Genomic DNA, 17,821 nt, shown 5'->3' on the forward strand with positions numbered 1-17,821 from the left:
AAAGCAATATCACCCTTTTGTCTTGGGATTTACTTTCGTTTTAGTTTTTACAATTTAGGCAGTGTGTGCGCCTCATCGGCGGGATAATACGAGACAGGGAGGCTTGGGCGAGGAGTGTCGTCTGCTAAGGCTCAGTTTCGATTGGGCCGCCGCCGCTGCCGCGCTCTCGGGGAGAGAGGACGGGAGAGAGAGGGGGTGGGGCGAGGTGGTGCGTAGTGTTTCGCTCGGAGATGGGGGGCGCGAGGTGGGTGAGCGAGTTGGAGTGGTAGAGGAGGGAGCGCTGTCCGCCGCCAGCGCGCATGCGCGGTTTCGGCGTTCAGGCGCGGAAGCTAGCAGACGACACCTCTTAAAAACAGGTGGACCTCGGCGGATGCTGGTCAATCGACGCTCAGCGGGCAAAGGAGAGCAGCTCGCGCCGTCGGCGACCAGTCTTGTGGAGAACCGCCACTGGGATACCGGAGGACTCGGGAGAGCGAAGCGGCGACCGTGTACGGCACGGGGAAGAAGGACGGTTTTCTTTAGCTCTATGGCTGAGCTGGTGGCAGACGACCGATTCTGTTGACGTCGACATCTTTTTCGGCAGTTTTTTTGTTTTGGTTATTGTTTTGTTTCGACGTTCACCCTGCGCACCCCGACACCACAACGCGGTGTTGAAAGAAGTTCGCCACCGTTCCACCCCTGCATTCTCCTTCGTCCATTCCGCGGCTGACAACTGAGCGTGCTCTCGCCAGGTTCGCAAGAACAACATGGTAAGTTGCACTTTGGTCTGATCGAAATAGGTGCCTTGTGCACGCGGATATAATAGCGGTGCCGCGAAGTTCGAACAGAGAATGTCACTTCAGTAAAGTGCGCAAGACCTGTCCTTTTTTCGCAGTAATTGGACCAGACTAAACGTCCAGTGTGAAGGGTAAAAACAATACAAAAATGCAATGTTTGCAAGTCAAAATGGCAAAATTCGTGACAAAACTCTAGCTTGACTCAACAGATTTCCACTTAAAAGATCGCTGTGACATCACTTCCAATGCACTCTTTTGTGTCTCACGCATTCTCGGGTAACATGTGTATCTCTACCTGGGAAGAACGTCTGTGAGAGTTGTCGAACGGTTTTCACTGCAGTTGCGCTCAGTATACTGCCTCACTCGAAGCGCACTTCGTAAGTAACTTAAGCTCAACGCCAGTAAAATTTGCGTTCTCAAGTTACCATTTGCGTCAACCATTTAATATCCCCGTGACAACCTAGCTTCGCAAGCAGCGTAGTCATATTACGCAGTGCTAAGAGCCGGCTATAGTTTTTTCCGTCCTGACATCTAACAACATAGTCACGTCGGTAGGAAAAAAGTGAATGTAAAGGAAAGCGGAGTAATTCCGTACTACCGATAACTTATCGCTAAGTTCACTCAAACTGGAAAATAAATTAAACAAGTTCTGTAACGCTAAGCGTGCTCGGCTGGGTCGATATACGGTAAGCACTTGTTGTAATGAAATATCTGTATTAGAATTTTCGCTTTATTTTTAGTTTTGAATGGTCCCAGAAGTAGTATAGTAAGAGCAAATTATGACCGCTTGTAACGAAATGCCGCTTATTACGAAGTCATTTTTTCTTACGTGGAAATTTTTACAACAAAGGTTTGCTGCAGTCTTCAATACTAATTTAGATATTCCTATGAGGAAAAAAACCAAAATAAAGATATAACGCACTAAAAGGGTAGAGGTTAAATCGAACGGTGCCAGTGACGAGTTTTTAACGAGTTAGTTAAAAAGGAATTTTTCTGAAGCGAACTTATTGTGCAAGAACATTTCAGGCAGCAAATATCAGAAAATCTTCAAATATTGAATTTTTCGTTCGAAGGAAGTTTGTTCAAGCAAAACTTTGCTGAATTGGTTAAAAAAAAAAGTTCAAAAAACGCGATGAAACGTAGCGCGCTGGTTTGGGAAAGCGCAAGGTGGCTTTTCTGCTAAGCACGATCATGAACGAGAGAAATATGTTCAAATTTCACCTTTGTGTCTTGACCGTCTTCGCGCGATGTTTCCACAAAATTCGGAATGCATAGATGAGCACATTCTTCATGCTTGTTGACGAGTTCCATGTTACTGAAGCAGAAACCGAAGGCGCACATGCTTTTCCTCGGTTTACACATGCGTTCCGCCGCCGACCTGCAAGCGCGGGTGTCGTGCGGGCAAGCCAGCCTATGCTGGCAGAGCTAGTCTGTTGCTTGTTCTTAAAGGGACTGTGCAACACTTAAGATAAACGCTTTCACTGTTTCCTTTGCGTCTACAAGCACTGCGAAACCTATAGGTATCGCCAGCTCTAAGCGGCACTGCGTGATTTGCTGGCCGCAGCAGATACGTCTTCTGTTGACTCTGCTTTGTAGCTTTCTTTTTAAAGTTGCTATCGAATGCGTTCATTGCTGCAACTGAAAGAATGCCGGCCAATAGCCGCTACACTGCTGTAATGACGTAACTTCAGCCGTACAAGAACGCCAAAACCGGGAAAGAGAGAAAAATCTTTTGAGCAGCTTGAAGTTATCTGATCGGAATAAATCAGTAATTTTTGGCTGCGGTACCTTGCGCCCCCTAATATATAGGTACTGGATGTGGTGGTTGACCACGTTCTGCAAGCATTTAAGATGTCAAAAAAGATGTGAAAAAAGTGTTGCAGGGTCCCTTTAACGACTCGTGAATCGAGCAGTTACGATTTAAGCTTCCGAGTTTCGTTGCTTAGGAGAAGACGAAGCAACTTGCTTGTCCAAACCCACTGTTATCTCCGAAATATTCTCACCAATTACCAACCCTTCTTTGAATGGCTACGTATGCATTTAAACCAACCGTTATTTCAGAACTATTCCCACCAATTATCAGCCTGTCTTTTAACGGCTATGTTCGCTTGTTGCCACGGCAATGCTGCTTGTGATTAACATGCTTCGCCTTAACCTTCCAAACAATGTTGCTTCCAAAAGCAGCTCTTGTGTACGTTCTAGGGGGGTACTACCAATCAAACCCTTTCGCAAAGCGAGTACAGCCGGCAGATACGAAAGTTCTCCCGAGGTAATGCCGACCCGCATCCCGAAAGAAAAGAAATGGTTCGTTTCTCTTCGGGAAGGCAATACCGGAAAAGAGCGTAACGAGGCGCTTCGTGTAGGGTTCAACAAACAACGGGAATTTCCTGCCACGGCGAAGAATCGTTGCAGGTTCCGTAATCCAGCCTCTCTCTCTCTCTCTCTCTCTCTCTCTCTCTCTCTCTCTCTCTCTCTCTCTCTCTTGAACGCAAAAAATTTCTTATTCTTTCTAGTTGTGCTTTTGCAGCAAACAGACAGAGGAAACCCGAAACGCGCGGATTTCGATCGTAATTTTTGTTGTTGCTTTAAGAATGCCCCTATTAAAGAAAGAACCACCCCCTGCACTCTTAGCGCAAGGACGGAAACTCTGCGCACCGTATGGTGTCTTTCCCACGGGTGGAACAGTCGAAATGATGGAGCATTACTCGCATCATGTTCGGGGGCATCGGCTGTACTTTTGCGTTTTGTCGCACGCAAACGAGCTCCTTAGGAGTTCTGCATGCACACACACACACGCAAATATATATATTCTTTATCTTTCTTTGTTTCAATGACCTACCACAGCCTCCCCTTTGCTTTCCGAGGTTTTCTTGACTGCCAACCCTTATTTCTGTGTTATTTCTACGAGCCCCTTATTTCCTATTCTGATTCGCTACATGCATAGCGAGGGCCTCTGTTCTGGCAGTCTTGGTGCCATAGGGAGCTTAAGAGGGTTCAGCGCTGGTTGACCACTCTCGACATGTCGTAGACACTCGAGTCACGGCGCGGGGATTAAAAAGAAGGTCCCCTTCACCCCGAGAAGTCAGAGTGGCGCTGGCTACCACCCCCAAGCACAGGAACAAAATTACATTGACATAAATACCCCAGAAAGCGGGGAGGAAAATCGCCCCGCCGGTAGCGTAGGGGTTATCGCACCAGACCGGTATTCTGGAGGTCGTGGGTTCGGATCCCACCTGGCGGGCATTTTTTCTTCGCTTTCTTTCTTTCTTTCCAAATTCTTTATCTGTTTCAATGACCTACCACAGCCTCCCCTTTGCTTTCCGAGGTTTTCTTGACTGCCAACCCTTATTTCTGTGTTATTTCTACGAGCCCCTCATTTCCTATTCTGATTCGCTATATATATATATATATATATATATATATATATATATATATATATATATATATATATATATATATATATATATATATATATATATATATATATATATATATATATATATATATATATATATATATATATATATATATATATATATATATCGTATAAGTAAAGAGTCGGATACACAGCAAGAACAATAATTTAGAAGGTGCCGTTGCCGCTACGTGAGTAAACTTCCTTTGTTATTCTCCTTGCTATGTATCCGACTCTTTACTTATACTATATATAAATAAATAAATATAATATATATAAAAGCTCTGGTTCTTTACTCTCCTATTTACTCTTCACTGGGTAATTGGGTGTCTTTAAAACTTTTCTTTGGCAAACGGCTTGCTCGCTCAAACTGTGCCCAAAGGTCGAAATTACGGTTCATTTTGTTTTAACACCAGGCCCGGTAATGAAAATAACTTTTTAACACTACATAGAATGAAAACGACTTCCGTCTATGGGAATGGTGGCGGCTGTTATGGAAAAAGATCGCCGTGGAACCGTTCCGCCACTCTCCTCGTTAAAAAAAAACAAACCTCACAAAAGTGTTTTGTTAAGCCCGTTTCAGTCAGTGTGCCGCCCAAACTCACCGTACGCGTCGAACGGTTTTGGAGTCAGAAACAACAAGAATAACCACGCACATGAACGAGAGCAAGGCCCATGGGAAAGACTTTGAATAAGACAGGTGGCGTCGACGTTCCACGGTGGTAATTTTACTATAACGGCCGGCACCATTCCCACAAGGGGTAATAGGTTCCATTTCGTTCAAGAAATAACCAGATAAGTTCAGTCGTCGATGCTGATGTTAAACAAAATGGACTGTTTGTGCGATTGTCCGTTTTACAATGTTTGAGCCCAAGAAACGAGCCGTATGCACACGAAAACATATTCAAGTGCGTTCATTTATGATTGCAACACCATGTATAAGATTTTTAGGGTGTTAACTGGGCTAGCTGCTGACATCTGAATGCGGTTGTAATGGCTGCGGTGCTGCAACAAAGTACAACAAAAGGAACAAGGTCAGCTTTCTAGCCAAGCTTGTGGGTAATGCAACGAAGCAGACTTCTGCATGTCGAAGCTTCTCCAGCGGCTGTAGCACACCGTCCTGCTTTATAGAACCGCCTTTTGTCCGTATATTAAGATGTCTGTATAGGAGAGCCAACACAGCTCATCGTAGGACCAGGGTACGGCAATAGTGCATGAACTATGACTTAAAAAGGCAAAACAAGGGAGTACCGTAAAGCGTGATCAGGAAGGTAGCTGAGGAGGAAAACAGCGGCATAAAGAAGCGAAAAGCGGGTGAGGAGCGTGCAGTCATCTGTTCACTCCATCCAGTTCGTTCGATTGCGGAGCCGACCGCTTGACCGATGTTACCACTGCGGCTATGAAGAAAACGCACGCTGCTATTAAAGCGAGAATGGAGAAGTTCTGCTGTCACGGTAACACCGAGTGACTCGCTTGCGAAAACGGTCCACTAGAGCGCACCGTTGGTGATAGGTTTCAGCGTGAGCGCCATGAATTAGTCGCCAAAAGTTCGGGAGAAATTGTCGATTCAATAACGCGTTTGGCAATCCATTATTTTCCAATATTTCCAAACTATCGCCGTGACTGCCGGGGGTTACGGGTTGGTGTGAAACGTATATCGTCACAATAAAAAAAAATATCTTAAAAGCTGGGCTCACAATTCGCATTGCCTAGAAGAGTAACCTTAGGGCAAATGTAGGACCCCGAGATGAAAAATTACTCATTCAATAATATATTTCCGCCGCCTTCCTTCCCGCACTGATACACACACACCACAAACAACAGTCGTCAGTGCTCTTAGAAAATATCAGAGCAGAACCATGTGCGATAGCGTTAGGTGATACGGTAAAGCACACGCAGTTGCTGCAGAAAAGCGGCTGCGTAGGAATCTCTTCTAGCGAGGCTGGCAGGAGAGGTACCCTTTTCTTTCTTCTATCCTCTGCATACCGGCCTCCAAAGCAAAAATACTGCCCCTGTGTTTGCTATAGACAAACAAGGATTGAATCTCATCACTTTCTATATATACAAACATTGGTACCTCTCATGCAGAACTCCACACAGTTAGAAACAGAAGCCCGTAAAGCTGACGTTGACTAAATATACGCCCCAAGGTGCCAAGTACATAACGGAAGTGAAATACATGACACTAGAAAATGCTCGAGAAGGAATGGACGAGGAAATTACAGCGGTTTAGTGAACGAGAGATGTGAATGTTTAAAGGGACCCTGCAGCACTTTTTTTCAGCTTCTTTTTAAATCTTAAATGCTTGCAGAACGTAGTCACCCAACACACTTCGTACTTAGATTAGCGGGTCGCAAAGTTCCTCAGCCAAAAATTACTCCTCTATGCCCATAAGATAACTTGGAAACTCGCTCAAAAGATTTTTCTCTCTTTCCCGGTGTTGACGTCCTTCGACCGCTCGAATTACGTCATTAAGGCCGTGTAGCGGCTGTTGGCCGGTTTTCCTTCAGTTGCAGCAATGAATGCTTTTCGATAGAAACTATTGCAAAAAAAAAAACAACAACAACACAAAAACAAAGCAGAAACGGAAGGCGTTTCTGGTGCGACGCGCACATCACGCAGTGCGGCTCCGAGCTGGTGATAACTATAGCTTTCGCACTGCTTCTATTCGCGAAGGAAAGACTGCAAGCGTTTATCGAAAGTTTTACAAGGTCCCTTTAAAAGCCTTATACAGCTCCCTCAGACCCATCCGCATCCGGTTTATCTACCTTTTGTTTTAAGTACGGCGATATAAGTATCTGGGGCAAACGCTGCTTTCCGGGGAAGATAACAGATGGCGCGCCGCGTTCGCTTAACAAGGTCCACCGGGCGTTAATAGTTCCGATCAGTTGCACACTAAACCGGCACAGGGTTAGGCACAAAGGTCCGGAAATATGCGGAGGGTGCTTGTCGAGCAGACTCGGTAAAGCCGGTGAAATGAGCCGCCATCAATTCACGGTTGCTAAGGGTACCAGTTCACAGCGCATAAAGGCGTTGTGGAAGGAAAGGTTGAGGTGATCCTCACGATTTATTTAAGGAAATCAGCAATGGTTTATGATAACAAAAGTTTATAAATTTCGGCAATACTTTCACCTAATTATTTGTTTTTGCTTTAGACTCGGGCTGTGCTCCAAAAAGTAGTGTAACAAAAAGACAAACTGGGATAAACGGAAGTCGGTTGTGTACAGTTAGGTGCTTGAGGTTGGCGTAGGTATTGCCCGGAGCAAGGCAGGGTCGATAACAAAGTTTTGTGCGATCAGGGTTTGACTGTTTGACTCATACGCAGTAATCCTTCGTTAACTCGAAGCCGTAAAATCCGCTAAAAATTTCTAGATAAACGGAGTTTCGAGTTAAAGGGACCCTGCAACACTCTTTGAGCAGTACAAGTAAACCTGCGCGACGTTTAGATTACACTGCCAGGAATACCTGAGCCAAATATTACACTTGCACGTGAAGCGGTGAGCGCGCAAATCGATGTGAAAGACGCGGAAAAACAAACCGCTCTCTCTTCAGTTGTCCTCATTATGCATGGCCTAAGGGACGTCACATAGGCCATGGCTGCCCGATCGGCTGTCACTGGTCAACTTCGCGGCTAGATTCTCCCATTTCCGTCGTCGTCATCGCTGTGTACGAACCTCTTCTATGCCTGAACCTGTAGGCAGTTTTGCCGTTTATTTTGTGTTTTGAGTGCGCGCGGAGTTTGAGTGATGAGCTCAATACTTCCCTTTCAACGGGACCACTCGACTACAAACGTTTATTGCTTCAAAAACGCCCTACCAGCCCAAGCGCTCACTTGCGAGCAGGCACCCATGCCTGCTTTTTTGTGGCACCAGACCGGAAATAGGCCCCTCCGCGTTGCGGAGAAAAGGAGAAAACTACCCGGCATGTGATATATCAAAGGCCGCCGAAGAGAACGCCGCGTGCCGCCCCCCTCTCCGGGAGAGAGCGCGCAGCTTTCGTCGCCTTGTCCGCGCTCGAGTTGAGAGGGAACGATTATGCGCGATTTCTCATCGCGCGTAGTTTCGTTAATTGTGAACGGATTTTCATAATTCTTGCGGGAGGAGATTTCTGGGACAATAGACTTTATCCCAAAATACAGTACTAGTAGTCGATGGCAAGTGTTGCAGGGTCCCTTTAAGCGAAATGCCGAAAATTTGTGGCCAGATCACTAAAATCAGATCTAGTGCTAGTAATAAAAGCTCCACGCACAGAGGAGCTTTCGTAATAAAGGCGAAGAAAGTTCGTCTGTAAAACGGATTTTTATAACTGCGGAAGAAATAACTGCGTGATGCTCGCCCGTTTCGCGTTCGCGTCTGATCCCAAAAAAGCGTTCTCGAGCTGCTCACTGCATCGCATCCGTTGTTGGTCGCCGCCTCTACGTTTGACCTTGCTGCTAAGCAGGCGCAGCAACTTTGTTGTTTCTGTCGTTGTACGCACTTCTATAGTTCATCTCACAAGCTAGCTGCAGCACTGTGGAGGCTACATTGTTGTCCCCCTCAGGGCGCCTAACTCACCACAAAGGAAGCGACAAAAGGCGCCGGGGCCGTGCGGTGCCACTTGCCGAGAGGGGAGAAGGGAGTGTCCTTTCAGGACCCCCTTCACGGCGGATTAGGCGCCCTCAGTGGACGCACTATTGATAACAATGTAGCCTCCACAGTGCTGCAGCTAGCTTGTGAGATGAACTATAGAGGCTCGTCTTCATCCTCATGATCAGCTGCATTGTTCACAGATCGCTCAACGATCTAGGCGACGGCCAGAAAATTTCCGTAATGGGAAAACTGACCTCGGACAACGTTAATTTTCCGTTTACGACTGCCTTCGGAGAGTAATGGGAGCTAAGCGCTAGAACAGAGAACTTATCAGCTGTCTTAGCGGAATTCGTCTTGTGTCCGCTCTGTCAACGTTTCGAGATATCCGGGGTCCCAGAAACATCCCCCTCGCGAGGGGCACGATCAAATGCAGAGCATTTCCGGGGGCGCACGACGTTAAGTAGTTTGCGTTACGTTAATGTTGTTGTACTTGTGGCAATTGATGACGAGAGAGCGCTCGTCAGCAGTAATTTGAATGAGTCAACGATATAAAGCGCGTTCGTAGCGTTCCAATCTGTGTCGGCTTTGTGGCGCAGTGGGTAGAGCACCATGTACATTGCGTTCCGCCCGCAGGGTCGAGGGATCGAAACCGGACGCCGGATAGTATTTTTTTTTATATAGTAGGGAGGGGTGCGGTGCGGACTACGGACGTCAACGCGGGTGACATCGTGAGTTACTGAAATGCTCTGCATTTAAAAAACGTTTCGAGATAAAGGGGAGCAAGCACATGGCACCTATGGCAGGTAAATAAAAAAAAAGTCTCGACTTAACCGACAGTTTGAGATATCCGAGTTCGAGTTAACAGGGATTGTTAAGAAAGCTTCGATATAAAGAAAACTTCGAACAGGTAGCGGCCACAATTGTTCCCAACGTTCAAGCAAGGAGCCTTGCCTTTGTCTGTTTGCTGAAAAACGTTGGCAACAATTGTGGTCGCGCCCTTGTCCGAAGTTTTCTTTTCTTGTGTTCCCTACCATATTCCAAATTGCATTGCTCTCTCTCTCTCTCTCTCTCTCTCTCTCTATATATATATATATATATATATATATATAAGAAAACTAAGAACCAGGTAGAAACCACGATTGTTACATACATACATACATATACATACATACATACATACATGCATATACATACATACATACATGCATACATACATACATACATACATACATACATACATACATACATACATACCTTCCACTAGAGGCATTTTTTTTACCTGAACTGGCTGCACTGGTGCAAGCAGTGCAGCATATGTTCATTTTTTTTTACTAATTGATATCCCCAGTAGCACTCTGCACTGGTCTGCACGACACTGCACTAATCTGCACCAGTTCAGGTAAAAAAAATGCCTCTACTGTCGACAAGGCCGACTGTTATCCTTCCTCCTATAATGCCTGCGGATGGTTACATGCCATTGTTTAAAAGAAGGCCCCATTGTTTTGCGAAACGAAGGCCTTGCACGCTGGCCCGCATACCAACGCATATTATACTAGCCTCAACTAATTCTTCAAGTTTCGCTTGCAATGAAACATTGTTCGCGCGGTTCCCAGCGGGTACAATGGGACTTCTCCAATCCACGCTCCCCCCCCCCCCCCCCCCTCCGTTTTGATCGCACAACGGGGGGAATGACGGCACAATGTAAGCTTCACAAGAAGTTCATTCGTTCAGTCTTCGGAAACCGGACCAATTCGAAGCAGTGTGAGTTACTCGGTTTATTGATTACCAGTACCACGCGCCTGACGGCGATGCGAACTCCAGTCTTTAGGGGAGAAGAGAACGGGCTATTTACGATCCCTGAATAATACAACGCCCTTATTAACCATGTATGCTGATTTGGTTAGCCCCGTTCCGCATCCTAGTGTGCGGAAACGATCGACGGCTAGGCATATATTGTTATCCGATTAAGGACAGTGGGGGGCTCGCATGCGGCATACACGATGTTTAATAATTCGAGCTATAGCCTAATGAAAATGCAATTATCAAGGCACTGAGTAGGCTTTCCTCGCACAATTCCGCCAGGAGGTGCACGAGGAATAAACATGCTCTGGAATCTCCGTCCCTAAACCAGACGCAACGATTCAGTGATTTCAAAACAAGTAGTCTTCATTTCTTAAACTCAAGCGTCTAGCTCATTTTGGCAAACAGAAGAACTTTGATTTTACGGCGTCTGTTTTGGGGTAGGATCATGGCTAAGCGGTGACGAGTTTAGCGGGAAGATGAACTATTCTGAGAATAGAACGTTACTCATACTTTATGTAATTCCTATACGTTCCGCGACAGGCAGATTACTGGCAGGTTAAAATTCGCGTGTGTAGATTACTCGTTAGCACAGTTAGTTTGTGCGAACCGAAGCATTCCGATAGTGTTACATTCAAAAGCGTCGTGTTGGAATTTTCGTTGCAACATAAAATTCGTCGTTGATGAAAGCTCCAGGTGTCCGCCTTGCCGAAGCAATCAAACAAGAATGCTCTGGATGTGCCTATACGCGAAAGAAATAAAAGTTCGCGAAGTTTAGGAATACAAAAAAAAAACACATACGGACACTCGCATAGTACATCCTGCAAAATAAAAAAAATGCAAGTCCAGTGCATCCTTTCGGGCAACATATCTATACGTAACTCTGGAAACAATAAAGAAAGAGGCTTTTAGAGGTTTGCTCTGGTACTAAAGAAAAAAAAAAGCACAAAGCTTTACCAAGGGAGATGAGCCTGCAAGCTGATGTTTTTGAAGCACTGGCGCAACCCGTCTACCATTCGACAACACGGGAAATCCTATACGCCTACAACCTTTGATTCCCTGAAGATGGAACGCGAAGTCGCAAAAGCGGCGTATTTGTAAGGATTACGCTCGAGCGTATCGGGCAGAGCGCGAACGTGTCCCGGCTTGCGCAATTCGAGTGAACAGCGCCACACTACGTTTTGAGCTATCTTCAGAGAGGAAAAATGGCGGCCGTAACAGCCTGTTTCCTCCATGTGCAGTAAATGCGCTCTGCGAATGCGACTCCCGTCTCGTTGCGAGCTTTCTACTCGCGTCAATGCAATGACGGTGCTTTCCCCATGCTGCAATTTTTTAGGCTTCCCTTACTCAGCGTCGCATTCATCGATCGATGATGGAACTTCAAGCGGAGCGTAGCCAACAATTTCGTAGTTTTAAGACTGAACCTACGGCCAGTTCTTCCTCCTGCAGAGGCCATATGCATTAATTTGTAATAACCTCATTAGGTTTCGCGAAAATGGAGAACAAAATCTATACAGAAAGAAATGGAGGGTGCGATATATGACTTGCATTTGGTCAACGAAATTAGGATACCTCCTATAAAAGCTCAAAAGGTTTTATTTTCCTTAGAACGACCTGGGAAGCTCGATTTTTTGGTAACAGAATTTCTGAGTGCTACAGATTTGTTGCTTCTCTTCAACTGAGGAGTTTTGATAGAAGCAACCATGCGTAAAGGGATTAAGTATACTAATAGCTGTACATTACTCGCTCGCTATAATGTCATGAACTTTTTGCAGAATCGGGTAATTCTACATTCGATATACCTTATAGATGTTCTCCATTTTAGGCACGGCCTGTTCTTTCCGTGCTCTCCTCGAGAGAACGAAAGGACCGTATTTTCTTTTCTTTTTTCAAAAAAAAAAAATAATAATAATCCCCGATCTCTGACTTAAGCGAATCAGGAGTTCATATATTTCCAAATAGCACCGAGCTCACGTCCACCCCCCGTTTCCATCTTGTTTTTTCTTTCCCGTTCACTAGAAGAACCCAGAGGTTGCGCTTCGTTTTTTTTTTTTTTTTGTTCAATTCAACCATACTTGGCCCATCGGGGACCTTAACATGATAAGGTTACTGCCGTAACTTTATCTTCGGGGATGGGGATTTCCATCTGATTTTAAAATCTCTCGCTGCCTTCTGCGGGGGGGACTTTTTAGCTTGGGTAGACTACTGTGGTATCTTCGACCTCCAAATCCCCCACCGGTAAAGCAACTTGCTTAACTGAAGAAAAAAATAAAGCGAAACACATAACTCGCGAGATTTGCGATAGAAACCAAGTATAACTCTGAGAAAGGATTGGTCGCACCATGATCATCACTGAAGCGAAAATGATAAAGCCGTACCAACGAAGTGCTCTTTTTTTCTATACCTTTACTCGTGACAAAGTAACTTACATTTGAGCAGGCTTAGTGAAGTTAAAGGAATAGAGTGTGCATTCCTCGGCTCGACGAATAAGCATTTATTCTCTCTCTCTCTCTTTCTCTCTTACTACCGCTATTTCACCTCGCTGCAGAAAATAAAAATAAAACATGCGGGCCCATCCAAACTGTGAAGGTGGTTGGAAAGCAAAGCTGTAAACAACACCCACAACAATTGCCCATGCGACGTCCCTTGAATTCACACACGTGGCTCTACAAAGAGTGAAACCAGAAATTCTGCCAGCCGTTACCTGGGATCCGCGGGGGCGGCGTCCCGAACGTAACAGCGTCGGCTACGGCCGGGCTAGAGGGGCGGACACCGCCGCTACATCCCGGCCGGAAGAAAACGGAGAGCAGCGTCTTTCGAAGGGTGAGGAGGAGGGCGGCGCGCGCGGCTGCCATCTTTCTCACTGCCTCCCCCTCACTCTTGTTTCATGTGTCGCCTTCAAAAAGCGTCCTCCTCCTCCTCAGACGCTGAATCAAAACCACCGTCTGTCTCCCCGTCTCCTCATGTGGGTGTAGCTTACTCGCTAAGGCGACGCTCCGCTTCACATAGGGTGCAGGTTCGATCCCTGGCGGTGCCAGTAGTTTTCATTTAGCCTGGTTGGGTGTTTCTTCCGGCGCACGCCATGACGAGACCATTGGCTGCTAGAGGTAGAAAGCTTTGCTTCAAAATAAAGATCTAAGCCCCAGATATAGTCGCGAACTGTCACCGCTGAAGCCAGCGACAAATGAAGAAATGAGAAATTTGCTCAGTGACCCTTGGATGTCGGACAGGAGACAAAAGGTCAGCATAAGCTGGTCGTCGGTCATTCGCGATGCAATGGGCGCGCTCGTGTATCTCCAGCTCTGTGTGCGCGTGCTGCTTAGCGGCTCCCGACGGCTGCTCAAACACAGCGTGTACATTTTCCGTAAGCGTTCTCTGAACCGGGTCGCCGCCCCCGTTAAATGTGCCTACCCTGCCCCGCACTGTTTCTCTGCGCGGCTGTACACACGCTGTCTTCCGATCGAGGTCTAAGGTGGAGCGGAAGTAGCCGGTAAACAGCGATAACCGCCCGGCTCTTGTAGACTTTAAGGCTTGTCGTACGCACGCTGGATGCGGAGCCTAGGAACCGGCACGCTCCGTTGTTCCGTGCACTTCACGCGTTCTTTAAACTTTAATGATGCGCAACTTCTATGCACAGAGTATTTCCGTGCAGCGTACTTATTAGTTGAGTAGTTTGGGAGTTGACTTCTCTTTGTCGGAAGAGTAATTACCTACGAGAAGCTGACTTGATGCGTCTTTCGCGTTTACTGGAGGGACAATATACGATCTGCAGACGCAGTGTCTGACGGGAATCTGGGAAGCACGTTCCTGCGTGACATAACGCCGCTAACTGGAATCTCCGAGACAGTCTAAACTGCAGTAGTAAATAATTGAAAGCTTATTTTATTAGCATTATTTTTTTTACATTTAGGCGAAACGTTTTTCGGACATAACTTTCGTTATTGGTCTACCACTTTCAGTTTTCAGTGCACTACTATATAGGTCTCGGAAGATTTGTTAACGGCCTTAATAGCGATTTTTGTACTGTTATAATAACCAGTGTAGCAAATCAACGGGTAGGACCGTTTCACCGGGATGTGGGGGGTGTCATATAATGGCATCGTACTTGCCATGGTAGTTTGGCTAATACCCAGCGCTAAGGAATCTACTAATGACCACTTCTGGCTCCAGAGGATATATTTATTTTGCGTGGGCGAAACGCAAAAAAAAAAAAAACTAAACATTACTGTGCGCGTTACTGGGTACTAAGTAGTGCACCATGTTGGCTAATGTAATCCGTAGTCATAAATTTAATTCGGAGCCTTCCACATACAACGCACGTTACACGTAGCCAAGACATGTGCAGCTTTCCGGCTCATCGCAATTCTTTCAGAATTAATTACTCTGCAGTTATTTAGCGTAATTTAAAGAATTTTTGCACTGCTAATACTGAGGGCGACAGATTGCAACGTGTGACGTTTGAGTTCTGCGCTTAACTCTACTACGTCCCAGAGTCAAAGAAACTATCCCATTGAAATGTATGGGCGCTAACCATCGACAGAGAGTCAAGCAAAAACTATTTAGAGTTGTGGAAAGTTCTTTCACAGTGCTCATTTCCAAGTCGACTCTCTGCTCCATGTGAAATATCAATTTCCTGCAGTGGTGCCACAGGTTCCAGAGAGTTCGGAATTTTGATCAAGAAAGCTGGAGATGTGCAGCTTTGGTGCTGTGAGTACAGGGAGAGCATTTTGGAGACGGCATGGTCATTGAACTTGTGAGCACGATCTCAACGAACAATCACCAACGCATTTGCTACTTACATAACGTGGGCTGCCTATGACAGCGTTCCGCCAATCCCGCTTTACATAATCGCCGAGCGTAATGACGTCTCTATCCGCGAAGACAACCGTACTTATGAAAGCGCCAGTCGAATCCTGTCAGTAATGGCGCTTCTCAGCTCAACCGACGACAAAGGCGACACGCGTAGAAATAACGTCCGGCACCTGTGAAGAGGAACGGAATACGAAAGAACACACACAAAAATAAAGTAAAAGAAACAAAGCCACTACGCCAGCGTATCGAACCACGTTAGGCATGTGCGGGGCGACAGCTACGCCATGCGTTAACGAGAACAATTCTGACAGCGACACTCCGATGTTTCCATTTCGCACTCGCGTGTTTCTTCTTTCCCTTCGGACGTCTCTCTTCGTTTTTTACCGGTCGGGAGAGCGAGCACGGTGCGAACTGTAGCGAAGCGATGCGGTAGCGGGATCGCGAACGACACGAGTTCGGCCAACCAGAACAACTCCCTTCCGCGCTGTTGGCGGAACAGCGTGCGCACCTTCTAAGCGAAGCGGCGCGCTCACGCTAGTAAGCGGACCCGACACGCGGAGATTACGAGAAACGCAACGAAAGAGACGAGCTAGGGTGGAGCTTCCCCAAATGAGTGCTCGTGCAGCCTTGATGAGACACCGGCCGACTGGAACTACAATTCGAGCCCCGATTAAAAAAATATACACTCTATACCCGGAAATATGCGCCAGCGATGTCAAATAACGAAGGGAAAACGAATTAACGAAGCGTTTATTCGAGTCGAGCGTACATCCTCGCCCTGGGTAATCCAGAATCGCGATTCAGCTGCTTTTGTTTGTTCTTATCCTGTTTTAGTCCCTGTTCCGCTCGCTATCGAAGTTTCCCCTTCGAGCGCGAGATTCGAAGCAATGTCACGGTGGGACTTAGACGCGACATCGGAACGCGCAGCGTTTGGTTATTCGTGTCGGGCAGAGCTTATGTGAAGGGAAGAGGAGTTCGGTGCTTTGTTCGAGCAACAAAGACTGAAGGGAGGCTGGAAAGAACTAGATTATGCCCTAGATTATGCCCGCCCGTGAATATGCTCTGATAGGACGAGCCTCTGGAGATGAGTCGATCAATAGCTCTTCCTGGTGGGTCTTTGAATGCGCTACCTCCCCCTCCTCGAAACAAGTGTGTTCAGGCTGCAAGTACAATACGAAAATGAAAAAGAATAGAAAAACGCGTTTGTGGTTGGAAAACAACACAAAATCTGTGGCTGATTCCTCTGTCATAGGAATCAGTACAACATGAAAGTGAAATGCGAAGCGAAATCTGCAGCTGAGCATGATTTGCGGGTCGGCGGCTGTCTTGTGGGTGTGCTTGGTGAGCGACGTCCTGCTGGCAGGTCTCTTCGGCAAAGGCGTACTGCCGTCATTTCTGTGACCGATATAACATCAGTGAAATCTTGGTGTATCCCGGCATAAAACCTTTTCGTGTTAAAATATAAAACCCGAAAACAAACAACCCTAAGTATAACGTACTCTCTAGAGCTAAAGGTTGCTGTGAAAGGGTGCACCCTTTACAGGCCGCTTGCTTCGTTGTACTAGCTTCGTTTCCGTGACGGATATGACGTCATTCAAATCTTTGTGTATCCGGGAATAAAACGCTTCGGCGTTAAAATATTAACAAAAGAGAGCCGAACTTTACCTAGTATCGCACAAGGTGGTCTGTAGAGGGCCGTATTTTCCTCCCGACACTTTGGCGTGGGTTGCAAAAAGTGTTCATATTGTACATACACTTCTGATAACGAAATTGCCAGGGCCTCGCCACTGCCAATGTGCCAAAAAACCAGAAGTCGCAGTTGTCGAAGATAAATTGCTCCTTGCAACATTTACTGCTTGTTCAACGGCCGCAAACTGACCCGCAGGCATGCAGTATGAGAATTTGTTTATTGCACGAGAAAGTGAGTTCATCAATACAAAGACTCACCAAAATGCAAACGTCGCAGCCGTGCATTCTGCGAAGATACAAAGTGCGCCCCTAATACAGCTTACCTTGTCGTCCGGAGTCCACCCTCATTGATTTCCTGTTTGATAGACATTACTTGCATTTATAGCGCAGTGATATCGTGTTGCTTCCCCCGCTCGTTTCATATAACCTTCAAGAGATAGAGCAGGACATTCAATGTAAAAGTAAGGTAGAATTACTTCCCAAGGTTAAAACTGGCCGCCTTCTGGTATCCAATACTGCAGCCCCATTTCAATCCTTAGTTAAAGGATATGGCATGGGAGCACCGCATCTTACTCTTGTGATGTTGACCATCACTTCTCGATGAGTTACGTCACTGCGTTTAGTGTCTCTGAGTTCTGGGCTGCTGAGCATTGTGTTGCGTGAATGTATACGACATCGCGAAACACGAGAATTCTGAACATTTTCTCAAGAGTGAGTTTCACAACAATACTGCACGTGAAAAAGGCAGCTTTACACAGTTT

At 46.2% G+C, this 17,821-nt stretch overlaps 1 protein-coding gene across 2 annotated transcripts in view; it reads left to right on the forward strand.

The window, feature by feature from the left end:
* Positions 1–312: 312 nt before the first annotated feature.
* The window catches only part of LOC144146032 (uncharacterized), a 99,230-nt gene continuing 81,721 nt past the window's right edge, over positions 313–17,821 (forward strand). The window contains exon 1 of one of the 2 annotated variants that reach the window (XM_077677952.1): positions 313–749. In XM_077677952.1, coding sequence (XP_077534078.1) covers positions 747–749 — 3 coding nt within the window. In that variant the 5' untranslated portion in view covers positions 313–746. The remainder of the gene's footprint in view (positions 750–17,821) is intronic. The other variant, XM_077677953.1, reaches the window with a different exon arrangement.

Source organism: Haemaphysalis longicornis, unplaced genomic scaffold, assembly GCF_048455015.1.
Source record: "Haemaphysalis longicornis isolate Haplotype H1 unplaced genomic scaffold, Haemaphysalis longicornis Haplotype H1 scaffold_7, whole genome shotgun sequence".
Taxonomy (NCBI): domain Eukaryota; kingdom Metazoa; phylum Arthropoda; class Arachnida; order Ixodida; family Ixodidae; genus Haemaphysalis; species Haemaphysalis longicornis.